Source organism: Alosa sapidissima, chromosome 23 (genome assembly GCF_018492685.1).
Source record: "Alosa sapidissima isolate fAloSap1 chromosome 23, fAloSap1.pri, whole genome shotgun sequence".
Lineage (NCBI taxonomy): Eukaryota > Metazoa > Chordata > Actinopteri > Clupeiformes > Clupeidae > Alosa > Alosa sapidissima.
Window position 1 is genome coordinate 7782436 of NC_055979.1, and position 13883 is coordinate 7796318.

General features: G+C 44.3%; 1 protein-coding gene across 2 annotated transcripts; it reads left to right on the plus strand.

Moving 5' to 3' along the window:
• Positions 1-9544: 9544 nt before the first annotated feature.
• LOC121698681 (GTPase IMAP family member 8-like) lies at positions 9545-13298 on the plus strand. 2 transcript variants are annotated; one of them, XM_042080984.1, is made up of 5 exons: positions 9545-9703; positions 10095-10787; positions 11153-11472; positions 11788-11948; positions 12734-13298. In XM_042080984.1, the coding sequence occupies exons 1-5, from the start codon at positions 9673-9675 to the stop codon at positions 12996-12998; spliced, it is 1470 nt and encodes a 489-aa protein (XP_041936918.1). In that variant the 5' UTR covers positions 9545-9672; the 3' UTR covers positions 12999-13298. The 2 variants fall into 2 exon arrangements, with proteins under 2 accessions (XP_041936918.1, XP_041936919.1); XM_042080985.1 differs by having other exon boundaries at positions 10098-10787.
• Positions 13299-13883: the final 585 nt, after the last annotated feature.

Here is a 13883-nt window from a genome sequence, read left to right on the forward strand (position 1 = left end):
AGAATTGTTCTAAAACTTACTGTTTACCATGTTGTTAGTCGCTTTGGTTAAAAAAGCGTCAGCCAAATGTAATGTAATGTAATGTAATGTAATGTAATATTATTGCGCCATGGGAACTGAAGATGGAACCCAAACAGAAGAATGGGATGGCCCTGAGAGAAAGCATCAAAAGAGTATGAAAAACCTCAGATGATGGCATAGCAGGTATTGCTGGGAACGGAAGACAGAACCCAAACAAAAGACGGTAATGGCAGTGAAACACAGCGCCACAAAGCTGTCCAGCATGTCTCTTTAGAACCATTATTTTGTGGTTGATGAGCGTTATAGTGAACTTGCATCAGGCATTGCCAGTGGCTTCACAAGCATGACGGAGATCCAGAGATGGTGATCCAGCTGCATGTGGCATTTGTGAGCCTATACACCGCATTATGAAGTGGATATAAAACACATTGCTGTTGGCATTTTGTAGCATTTCATTCACATCCAGGCAAGTGTGCACATGTTAGTAAGACTGTCAGTCAGCAACAGTCATGAAAAAAATGTCTATTCAAGCATGTGCCGTATATGCAGCAAAGACCTGTAGCCTAAATATCTTGTCTTACACACATATAGTCTTATGAATAATGGAGGTCCAGTATACTGTAAATACTCTATTTTCTGTAAACTGCAGATATTCAGTGAAAAGGGGCTGCTGGGTGTCCTGAGGGTTGCCTCTGTCGTGCTCTTTTTGGGTTAACATTTCATGTTAATGATATTTATGCATGGATGGAGCCGACGGTTTAAGACCCAGTAACATTCAAGCATGCGAATCAGCCACACGTCAATAAATGGCTTTGCTTTGAGGCCTGTGCTGCTACAATTGTGTCAATGGACAGAGAGGACTTGAAAGGGCTGGTGTGTTTTAAAGGACCTTGAATAATCCCAAATTAGTTTCTCCCTAAAATAGCCGACAAATGAAATTGAATAGATTTTTGTCTGGATTGGAATGAATTAAATAGAGTTTAGGCCATCTGAACAGATCTGGATCAATTTGAATGAAGTGGATGCATGTCACTAAAGGGGGTTTGTCTGTGGCTGCCATGGAAATAAAACAGTCAATAATTTAGCACTGAAGGCACACTCTCGCTCACTCTCTCCCGGTTCACACACACATCTCTGTCTATAAAACACATGTAGCCTACACATACAAACATTCTCTCTTTCTCCCCCCCCCCCCCCCCCCCTCTCTCTCACACACACACACACTAAACAAACGCATGTGACATACTGGACGAGCCAGGCGGGTGCATAAACCAAGTGTAATCCACATAATGACCCTTTCAGGGGGCTAAATCTCGTCGGAATAGAAGTTGCAAAATGCTCATTGTGGTAATGAGCGGGTGTGCAGTTAGCAGCATATTTAGATCTATTTCAGGCAAACAGAATAAAGAAAGCATAAAATTAATTAAAGAGCGACTGAGATGGTGTTAATTGCCTGCTTTTGTTACGACTCGACTCGGCGGAGCTGCAAATCACAGGCCCTCTGGCAGCGATCCAGGTCAGGCTTTCTTCAGAGGAGGAAGCCCTTGCTCGCTGCTTACTCTTGTACGGCACATAAAGCCACAAAATCCGCTTTCTCTGACACAATGGCATTGGCATGTGAGCACAGTTCATTCCACACGCTGAGTGCCGAGGTACAGAGGCAATTTCCTAGACGCCCAGAGGCCCATACAACAACTCAGTCGTGACTGCAAGGTGGTGGAACCAGGCGAAGCAAAGGCGACCGTAGGGTACAGAGCGCCCTCTAGAGGGGAGATAATGGAATGGAGAGGGAAAGATGATAGCCTACACGGAGTTGCGTAATGTAAGAGGGAGATAGAGCACGAAGGCAAGTTGGGCAACTATATACACAAGAATAAAGCTGTTTCATATCATTTGAATTCGGTTCAAGAGGTTTACGGGCCTCGTCTAGTGTAAATGCAAGTATGTGTCACTGCACATGGACCATTTTTTAAGCAGACAATTTGGGTGAGTCCATGTTCCACATAGGCTATGGAAGAGTTAAGCCACTTGCTTGGTCTTTATCCAGAAGTCAAAAGTAATTATTGAAGCAAATAATGTGACTAAATAAGACTTCAGTTGGGGAGAAAATAGACACAATAGAGAAACACAGTTTCAACTGTGAGCATTATATTGGGGAATAGTGTCAGCATAGTGATAGGTGACATAACGGTCACTCTGCCAAGTAGTGGCCATCTGAAATAGGCCCTGACCCTGACCCTGAGGCAGCTATAGTGGCTGGCTCTGGGCAGGGAATGAGGCTTCATTAGGGCTCCATTTCCACAGGGGATTGGACAAGTGATCCAGATTAGCAGATCTCTTAAAGGGTGGTTCAGGATTTTGGACATAGGACCTCATTTCCAAGTAAGCAAGTACCCACTCCAAAGTACACCCAAGGCAAATAAATTATAACGCCAGACTATCGATGTAAATGTCTGTATCGATAGTTTTATTTCTAACATTATTCTATCCTTGCATTTCAACGATCGCATTACATTTTGAGGGACTAGTGTCTTAGCAGCGGCGGAATTATACTTGCTCCAGTTAGTAGTACTGCGCCAAAAAGTAAACAGTAAAGCGCACTCCAATGGGGATACCTAGTAGTAGCCTTGGTAATATCAGTCCGCCGCTGAGATGCAAAATGACTACTACCAACTTCAGGGAACAAAGTATAACTATTGCAACGCGATGCGAGGGTAGTTGTATTTCTTACACTATTCTATCAACACAGACATTTACATCGATTGTCTGGAATTTGCCTCGAGTGTTCTTTGGAGTAGGTAAGACTGTTTTTAGTGGCAGGCTAGCACATACCGTTGACTTGCGCTAGCCTAGCACCTGCGAACTCTGCAATTAGAAGGACTGGATGAAACGTGTTGAAAACGGTCTCCACTGATAAATATCACACTTGCTTACTTGGAAATGAGGTCCTATGTCCAAAATCCTGAACCACCCCTTTAAGTCATTGTAATATATGTGTGAGCTTCATGCCTGGCCGCTCCATTATTTCACATAAACACAGTCCTGGATGAGATTTACGTTAAGTGAGTCTATGTGCATGTGTGGGGGTTATCCCAAGGAACAAAGTCAAATGTATACCTTCACAGTATACTGTGGTACACAGTATGTTTTACCTTAAATCCATGGGTGGGTGTGTGTGTGTGTGACCTACATCTCCTCAGTGAGTCTTAACTATCCACACCCGTCCACACGGAGACGCTTTTTAGGTTAAACGCAGAGGTTTTGCTTCGTCTTGGCCGAGCGTCCAAACGAATCCTGTAAACGCACTGCCCGAAACCGCACTTTTCTGAAACCTGGTCCCAGAGTGGAGAAATCTGAAACCGTAGCCCGTTTGAATTCGTTTAGACAGCGAAACCGCACATCCTGCTTGCGTATCGATGATGTCATCGCCACACCTCAGCTGCCCTGGACTTGCACTTATAGTATTGCCTAACAATACTAGTTTTCATACATGACATTACCTAGGATTACACTCCGTAAGATAAATATCACAACTGGTGCTGTGCAGCGCCGATAGCTTATGACTTGGTGGACTAAACACTGTTTTTTCCCGGTGTTTTTTAATGCATTCTAGCTACTGTCAATGACGCGAGAGAACTTAAGTTATTAGGAAAGTGCGCTGTAAGTTTAGGCTACATTAATTTGTGCGTAGTGCCAGTGTCATTCATTTATTTTACATGTCTTACAACATATATACATGCATTCACAGTCGAGTGAAATCAGATATAAGCATACAAAGACGCTTTTAACTCACATTAAGCCGATGGTAGCACACTGAATGCAAATGCGCGATTTGATTTGATGCAGGCAAACGTATTGTTACTAACGAAGGTTTTATAGCAATATTATAAATGTGGCGACAGAATAGCCTAGAACTTGGGTAAGCCTTGCGTTTAGTAGCCTAATTGCGGTGATAGCCAAAACTAATGTGAATCACGGACTATCCTACAACCAAAGAAAGTAAAGGTGATTAGTAGGCCTACCTGCTTTAGCCAAATAAAGGACGGGACTGCACCCTTCACAAACCGTAAAATAAAGTTTATTAGTTTTACAGTTGACTACAGTTGACAGTTCACCATCAGTCCACACAAACAATTCTGGTTTCCTTGCACTAGCCATTTTGTCATAGCTTATTCTGTCTGTTTGTAAAGCACAAACTTTGGTCAATTTCTGTAAAGAAACAGTGCCACCTATAGGCCTGGGGTATGAAGTAACGTGTTGAGTCGTGTTGAGATGGATCCGTTTGGACGCAAATATTCTTGATGCGGTTTCAGGGAAGACGGAGGAAAAAAAGATCGGTTTCGTACGTGTGGAATATACCACGACGAGCAACATGGCTCTACCAATAGTTTCCCTATGGAAAGATCTGGAAAGTTCTACATTGCATGGCTTTGCATCAACATATTGCAATATTAGAGAGAAAGAGAGAGGGAGAGAAAGGGGGAGACAGAAAAAGAGAGAGGGAGAGAGAGAGAATGCATGCATAGAGAAAACACATTCCAGACAGATGTAGTGAGAAGAGCAGAACTCTGAAGGCATGTAGGAGGGTGTGTGTGTAGGTGTGTTAATTTGAACATGAGCTCATGTGCCCCCCCCCCACACACACACACACTCTCCAGGGGGTTCCCTCCTCTACACATGGGCCTATGCCGAGCCAGAAGCATCTTGACTCAGGTAAACAACACACCGCATACACAAACACGCTTCCCATCCCAGTCCTGCTGCGTCCGAGTCCCATGCGTCCCCACGTGTGTGTGTGCGCGCGTGTGTGTGTTTGCGTGTGCTCAACCTCCGCTTCAAGTTCCTGCCCCTGAAGAGATGAAGGCGAATGCAAACATACTGAAACATATTGGCCAAGCTGACCTACATCTGCTCAGTGAATCTTACATATACCACAAGCAACATTTGTAAAGCATCAAAATATTACAATACATTCATATACTTTATGTAATACATGGATATAGAAAAGAGAAGTCTGAGATCACAGCCTTTAAAAAAAAAACAGTGAATCATTGAGAATATGGAGCAGGGAAGCAGGGACTCAGGTTACAGGCACACACACACACACACACACACACACACACACACACACACTACAGGCATTACAAGCTTCTAGAATGGATGTGTTGGGATATTCTACAGAAAATCTGGTCTGGAGAATGTTCCAGAAGGTGGGGTGGAAGTGGAATTGTGTTTGGGTGGGTCACATCTTCAGTAAAAAGAAAAAAGAAGTCCATTTCAGGGCCAATAAAGACTGCATCACAGATGCAAAGAAAAGCGACATGAGCAGAGATCCATGTCTCTCTGATGCACATTGATAGAAAAAGTGTCCTTACTGCCCACACCTTTAGGACAGTGGTAAGGGCAGCCAGTGTTTTAAAGCAGGGCCTCTCTGCCTAGTGCTGGGCAGGTCAAGGTGTAGCAGGGTAATTTACGGCTCACTCCTGTACCATAATAAAGGCTTCTGTCACTCGGTGCATGAACCACACTGAATGAGAGGCCTGTGGTCCCTGACGGGGACCTTATGCTCTGAGAGAGGTCGTAGATTACAGGCTCTCAGGTAGTCTATGACTATGACTGAGCAGTGTGTCAGCGTGTCTTTTGTGCACTTAATATCAGATGGTGCCTTTTTATGTTCAGATAAAAATGCCCTGTAAAAGGGCAGAAAGACATGAAAGTCACTCCTCCCACACGCATATGCGCGCACACACACACACACGCACACGCACACACACACACACACACACACACACACACACACACACACACTCCCCTGACCCTGTGGCTAAGACTGTTTGAAAACGTGACTTTGTTTATGGTCCTCCGGTGCTGTAAATACTGCAAGCTTTGAGAGCAAAAGGGGGAATCCCACAGGACGCAGCTGAAGTTTCTCTGATGTGAGTGTATCTGAGATCAGTTCTGCTCTACGAGGTCAAAATGATGGAGATTAACATGCGGCTAAGCTATCTGATCCAGTATCAGTGCACTCCCCCCGGAGCAGGATAAGTGCCCTCGCCAGAAAATGGTGGACTAACAGCGATCAGTCCCTTCTTACTGTCAAAATGACACAGTTTGGACGTATGAAAATAATACAACATATCAGGAAGTATAGTGATGCCATATAAAAAGTTAATTTACAGATTTGTGATGTTCATAGGGGAAAAATAGCACCATGGATATTGAACTAAAAATAAACCATCCAGAAAGGGTGGCAGAAGGGAAGATGTAAAGAGATTCTATTTATAAATTTGTACTTTGTCAAAAAATACATCCTTACAAATACATGCTTACCTCTTCAAATAGCAGTGTAATCACAGGCCAAATCACAAATAACCAACCAGCATTCTTTTCTACGTTTTGCTTTTTTTTTTTTTTTTTTTTTTTTTAATCCAGCGCCCAGCTACTTGTTGGCACTGGCTGGCCCTGGGTGTGCCTGTATGCTCGCAGAGAATGCGTTTAATCTGAGGCCAAGATTAAGCAGGTCTGCGCGCTTAATCCCCTCTCGGCACACACACACACACACACACACACACACACACAGTGGCTGCAGGCGAAGCCCACAGCAAGGCTAGTGCCGGAACTCCAATCCCTGACGTCTGAAGGGGACGTGTTTTTTTAATTGAAAACTGTTCCGTCCAGCTCACCCTGACGCCACACGAGAACTGGCCAGCAGGCGGAGGATACAAACAGCATCAGCAGAGATGACATCATGTTCTTGTTCTGACCACAGATGGACTGGCCTGTGGCTGTTGGGTCTAAAAAGACCCACATAATGCCTATGTCCTCTCTACTGTCAACGTTTTTGTACTTTGGAGTCATTTTCTAAAGTAGATTCCCACTTGTTCCTTATTTCTTTTCATTATATTCAGCATTGTTCTCAGTGTCCTTCTTTTTCAGCCATTGGATAATTGGTGAGTCTTTTAGGTTTACTAAAGTAAAGATATTACAACAGGACCACACATGTCACTAAAACTCAAACAATGTCACATTGTGCAGTGACAGCCCTCCTAATGTATTCCACTGCCATCTTACACTAAGAAAGTAGCACTGTATTATCCCCATGGCATTCATTGTTTTAAGTTCTTTTTTTTTCTCTATGTGTGTGTGGGTGGGTGTGGCAAACATCCAAATCTAATTGAATTGGTCAACATAGCTATCTTGCTGATGCTTTTAGGCCCTTGTCCAATCCTAAAGCAATTCCAGAGCATGTTAATATCAGACAAAGGGCTTACAATGTGGAGCTGGAGGATTATCCAAAAGCCTAATCCACATTTTGTTTTGGAGGGAATGCCGCTCATTCCAAACAATTCAGTGGGCCTCGGTGACATCACCCTGTTACTGTGGTTGATATGATGATGATGATGTTTACGATGAGGATGATGACACATGGATCTAAGACTATATTCCAGTCAGTGTCACAGTTGGGGTCATCTAAGTCACAGAAAATCTCAGTCTTTTTTGACCGAGTTTCTCCCTTCGATATGCTGTCAAATCCAAATGAATGGGAGGCCTGTACTATCTGCAGGGGTCCTACAACATGATGGTGACTGAATATTGTTGTTGCCACATACTATTTTAGTAGTATACTCTAAAGTCAAACACAACCTATGATTGATACAATCAAAATGTGTCAAAAGGTGAATAGTGATTTTATGGCGGGTGCCAGAGAGAGGGTCCTGGAGAGCTATTTGAGGGTTTCAGTGATGTGGGTCTTCATTCCTCCAGTTTATTAAATCAACATCACAGGGCTCCACATCTCACAGCATCTCACAGCAATCTGCCAACTGGACACTCCAGGGATCTCCTTCCTGTTCCCCTGCACAACCACATGGCAAGATTTAAAGAAAAGGGTGTGAGGGCAAAAAGATACAGAGAGAGAGAAAGAAAGAGAGAGAGTGAGAGAGAGTGACATACACACGGAAGAAAAAAACGTCTGTGTCTTCCTGGAACCCCCCAGCCCTTCACAGCTGCTAGATTAGACCGGGTGTTTGAGCTGCATTAATCCCGACCAAGCGCCGTTACACAACCACGAGGAGCAGTGCCCTCCTGTCCAGGCGATGGGCCAGCGAGTACCACACGACTGAACACCAGGGGCTCTCACTCTCACTACAACACCAGCCATCGTCCATCTTATACTGCCCAGTCACTGTGTCAAAGTCTCAGACTCATTGACTCAGTTTTATTCATTGACTCCAAATAAAAGACTGATAGTATATCTAACTCATCACACGATACAGTGGTTTCTCTATATTGCTTTGCTATTTCAGTTGTGGTTCTGTAATTACACTGCATTAATCTGGCTGAATATTACTACATGACGACGATCCGTAGCATTGATAACAAACAAAAAAATTGTGACGACGGTTGTGGGACTTTTCTTTCTTTTGCATAAACCTTGGAGGTAATCGGTAATCGATTTGAGGAGCTTATCGTCTATGTTGTCATTGTTTTAAGGATTGGGTCATTTATGGCAAATTCAATTCAGATATCAAGGGTATTATTCTGTGACTGTGTACATCCTTTGTGTGTGTATATACATTTCTCTCTTTCTATTTGTAAGTGCATATACATGTGTGTGTGTGTGTGTGTGTGTGAGAGAGAGAGACAGACAGAGAGAGAGAGTTTCAGAGTGATTCAGTGTATCAGCACTAATTATGTTGTAAATGACATGGAACTTCTAAGGACTAATTGGAAACCACAACACAATGTGAACAGGCTTTGGTGCTGTGGAAACCACTCACTGGGAACAGGTGGTAATGTATTTGCTCATTTATTGACACAGCGCATGGTGCAATCAAGCCTTAATGAGGCGAGAGCTTCCAGAACATAATGGATGTTGAATCTCATTGTTATTTAAAAAAAAAAAAAAGTTTCAGGAAAGTGATGTGGCTTTTCAGGAATTAATTTAAAAGGATCTTGATTGTTTGTGTACGGACGCATGCGAGTGCTGACCCACCTTTGAATGTGTAGAAAGCAGGATAAGGGTTACACACACACACACACACACATAATATTAAATCAGCACGATTTTGGCGTATCATTTAATTAGTTCATTAGATCATGCGCATTACCTACTGCATTGCAGGTCGTACCAATTAGAGCTCAATGTGTGAGTTCAGTTACCACTGTAATGTTGGGTCATATTCACACTACAAATGATGCATTGAAAACAGAGGACACACAAGAGGAGTGTGGACTATGCTTGTAGCTCATCTGGTGGCATCTGATTGACTCATTTTTTTTAAATCAATGAGAGCCAGGCGTGTTTGTGGCATTTACTGTGGAGCACAAAGGCGGGGGGCTCTTGATACCAGGCTTGATTAAAAAGCTCGCCTGGGTGTTTGCTCAGGAGAAGGAATTGAATGGAGTTGGCCCAGTGCCACGACGTGCAGGAGCAAACTCCAGCAGCCATAAACGCATAAATGCCTCTCCCACCCAACACGCCAGCATGAAAGCCAAGGTCAGTACGCCATTGGAGGCCAAACATGGTGGCAACGCCATGTCCCAAAACATGCATGATCAAGGTATGCATGTCAAGGTATGTATGCCACTTGTGGGGACTTGAATAGGAAGTGAGTTTTCCTCATTGCGGTCAAAGGAAGCGGTCCTGCAATGACCGACACTGCAAATCATGCAACTCATGGTAAGTCCACTGATGTTTAACTCACCTTTGAGGTAAGTTGACAGAGGCAATGATTAATTAGAATGTTACTGTAAGATGTAAAGGTCATATTTCAACTAAGTAATATTACCATTTGGTTTGGCCATTGCATTTGTAAAACACCAGCCAAGGATAGCAAATTAGTAAAAAGGGTTTCTGCAATACACATACTAGTAACTTTAAAAAAAAATGCATTTAAAAAAATATATGTATATTCTTTTTTTAAATGTAATGTCTGAATGTAAGTGTGACGTAATAGTTGTTGTCATCACCTATACCCCACTATACTCTACCATTCTATTGTTCTGACTGACAACATTCGGAATGCATTCATGGAAGCTCACATTATTCTGATGCTGTTCTGGTTTGCCAGCAGGGCGCAGTAGTGTCCTGTCAGAGGTCAGGATCGTCCTCCTGGGCAGCCGATACTCTGGCAAGAGCTCTACAGGAAACACCATCTTGGGCTGCGAGGCGTTCAGAGACACAACCGAGGAGTGCGTGAGCCAGGAGGGCGTCGTCTTCGGCCGGAAGGTCACCGTGGTGGAGGTCCCTGCCTGGAGGGGGCGCTATTTTGCCCTGGAGTCCCTGGAGACCACTCGGAGGCGTCTGGAGGCCAACCTGTCCCTGTGCCTGCCCGGGCCCCATGCACTGCTTATGGTCATCCCGCTCGAGACTATCCGGGGCAAAGAGTGGCTGGTCGAGGAGCTTCTAGAGTACCCCATCGAGAGCATCTGGGGCCACACCATCGTGCTCATCACGGGGGGAGACGCATTGGAAGACACCAATATCGAGACCCTTATCGACAAGGAGGTCCGGGAGATCATCAGACGGTGTGGGAACAGGTACCATGTGATGGACAACAAGAGCTGGGGCCGCGGCCACCAGGTGGAGGATCTGCTGGAGAAGATAGAGGAGATGGTTGCTGCTCAGGACGGGAGGTGCTTTGAGGTGAGCGAGGAGATCTCACGAGACTTGGAGAGGAGGAGTAGAGAGGTGGGGGAGAGAGCGAGGAGACGGCTGCAAAGAGCAGGAAAAAGGAGGAAAACACTCCAAGGGCTTCTCGCAGGTGAGAACACACACACACACACACACACACACACACACACACACACACACACACACACACACACACACACACACACACATACACACACACACACACACACACACACACACACACATATGTACACTCAAAAGTCCACATCATGTCACAGTAGAAGCATCTTGACAGGATAACAGTGGCTACGGATGTGGCAATGTTCTCTAACAAAAACGGGATTCCTCATTTGTAAGTCGACGTTGCCTCAAGGTAGAAGGTTCCGGTGCGACAAAAATCTTCAACCCTCACTGTATTTGACGATCTGTTTGAACAAAACACATGTATTATATTATATTATATTATATTATATTATATTTCTTTGCCCCACCCAGGAGTAGCCCAGAGACCATCCGACTTAAATCTCTTCCTCCTGGCGGGCAAATATGCGGGAAAGAGTTCAGCTGCTAACACCCTCCTGGGCCGTGAGGAGTTCGGCCAGGAGACACGTGCGTGCCAGCGGGCGTGCGTGACAGTCGCCGGCCGTCGCCTCACCGTCATCGACACAGTGGGTTGGGACTGGCGCTCCCTGGAGGACACGTCAGAGTCCGTGCGGCAGGAGCTACTCCGCAGTCTGAGCCTTCGCGGCCCGGGCCCAGTGGCCTTCCTCCTTGTCATCCCCAGCCCCTTGGGCATGACGGAGAACGACAGACAGGTAAAGGACCAAGAGTTACGTTATCTGACCGACATCAACCAATCATTATTACTTCCATACTGAGGTGGACACTGTCGCTTCAGAAAGTAAAAGTCCTACCACATGCAGTATTTGTTCAAACTATTCAATCCAGCTGATCCACACTACAACTCTTCAGCCAGGTAGATTAGCTAATTAGTTATCTCATCTATGTTAATTAAAGGCACAGGTAGAAGGAAGACGGGGCAGGACTTTCACTTTCTGAATCCAGACTTTGTCCATCTCTGTGTTCTGTAAGGGGACCGTTTTTCCTCCCACTTGTCATCTGTCTCACAGGCCCTGGTGCAGAACCTGGAGCTTCTGGGTAAGGAGCCGTGGCAGAGAGCGCTGGTGCTGTTTGTGATGGGAGAGGGCTACGAATTCAACGAGGTCAGCGTGGAGGAACACACAGAGAGCTGGAGGGCGCTGCGCTGGGTAGTGGACATGTGTGGGAACAGGTGCGTTTGGGCAGTGGCCAAGTGTCCAAGGAATGGATGATGTAAAACTGGGCAATTGTTGGACCTTGAAAATAAAAATAGTTTTAAACCAATAAACGCTTTTTTGAAAGAATGAAGAAAAGACATTTGCCCTTGTTCTTGTGATTTACATGATTTGATAATACAAGTGTAGTACATACAATAGCTGATTGAAACCCTTTAAGAATACCAACAAGATTTGGCAGTTCACAGGAATATTCAAGTCAAGTCAAGTTTATTTATATAGCACATTTCATACACAGAGGTCATTCAATGTGCTTTACATAAACAAAACCAAACGATAATAACAAATAAAAGCATAGAAGGGCAATATAGTCAAAGAATAGTTAAAAGGTAAAGATCATAATAAAAAGAAAACATAAAACACAAGGTAAAATCATTTAAAAATAAAGAATAATTAGTAAGCAAAAACAAAGGCAAAAGTAGTAAAAAAAGTAATAAAAGACAAAGTAGAATAATTATCGAGGCAGATTCAGAATTTGTAACTTGGCACAGTTAGCAGAAAGCGTCTGAGAACAGTTTGGTCTTAAGTCTAGATTTAAAACTGGCTACAGTTGGGGCCTTTTTAATGTCATCCGAAAGTTGGTTCCACAGCTGAGCCGCATAGCAGCTAAAATGCAAAGAATATCTTATTGTCTTACAATTCTGCTTTCAAATTTCCAATGATATCGAAATTCACAAAAATCTCAAGTTTCATAAATACGGACCCTTAAAACAGAAAAACAAAGTGCATGTCTCTTGCCCAGGTACCATGTGCTGGACGTGGATCAGCCTGTGGGGCAGGACCAGGCTCAGGTGGTGGAGCTGCTGGAGAAGGTGGAGGAGATGGTGGTGGGCTGGGACCGTGAGCTGCTGCTGGAGGCGTTGGAGCGGAGTGAGGAGAGCAATGCGCAGCTCAGGGCGCTGTGCGCCTCGCAGCAGAGAGCCCTCCTGCAGATGGAGGAGATGATCGAGGGCCACGCGCAGGAGATGGAGCTGCTCAGCCAGGACAGTGAGGAGGCCGTTAACTAGAGGGGACTCGACTGGCAAGCACTGGCAAAGGGCTGAGAGTTACTGTGATGAATAGCGTGGGGTTAAAAGGGAAAATGGTCACCATTTTCCCAAGTCAGTTATGAGCATTGTGTATCTGTGCAGTTTTAAGTGACTGTATGTATCTTGTAAGAAACCGACATATTAATATGCTTCCTAGGTAACGTTTCGGTTAGTCTTGGTGGAAAGGATGAAAAGCCTTTTCCAACCTTTTTTCCAAAAGCAAATTAAACAAAAGCCCCCTTTTCTCAGTGTGAGTGGATTTATGGTATTTTTTTTTGAGCAAACAGTAGCATGTTCCAAATATAAAATAACAAAACTAAATCTGTAAAATCTATAGTTTTTATGGCAAAGTCTGGTACAGTCTGGGTCTGACAACTTGATAGAATAAACAAAATACCAACGATCACCAGAAGGTGGAGCTCTTGCGTAATCCCAGGACAGGGAGTGCGAGTACAGTACATGCCTGCAGTAGTGTGTGTGACTGTGCCAATGCAGCTGCACGGACTCATGTGCATGCCCTAGGGCCCTGGACACTTATCTACATTCATGTGCTGCAGTCACTAGTACATGGTGTCATGGAGGTGTATGTGGGTGGGGCTGGGTGGAGTGTGTGGATGGGGAATAGTGTGTATGAGGGAGGGAGAGAGTGTGGTGTATTTTTAGAATCCACTAAAGCAAAGGCTGGTTGGTTTACCTATAAGTCTTCTTTGATTAACGACTCTGGAGACAATAAAGAAGTACATTTTAAACTGGAATGTGGGAACTACTCATGGACATGATACAGACATTGAGTTTTTTGAATGATAAATGACTAAATTTGATCATTTAACTAGAGAATGTAATTCCAGGGAGTTATGAGTGCAT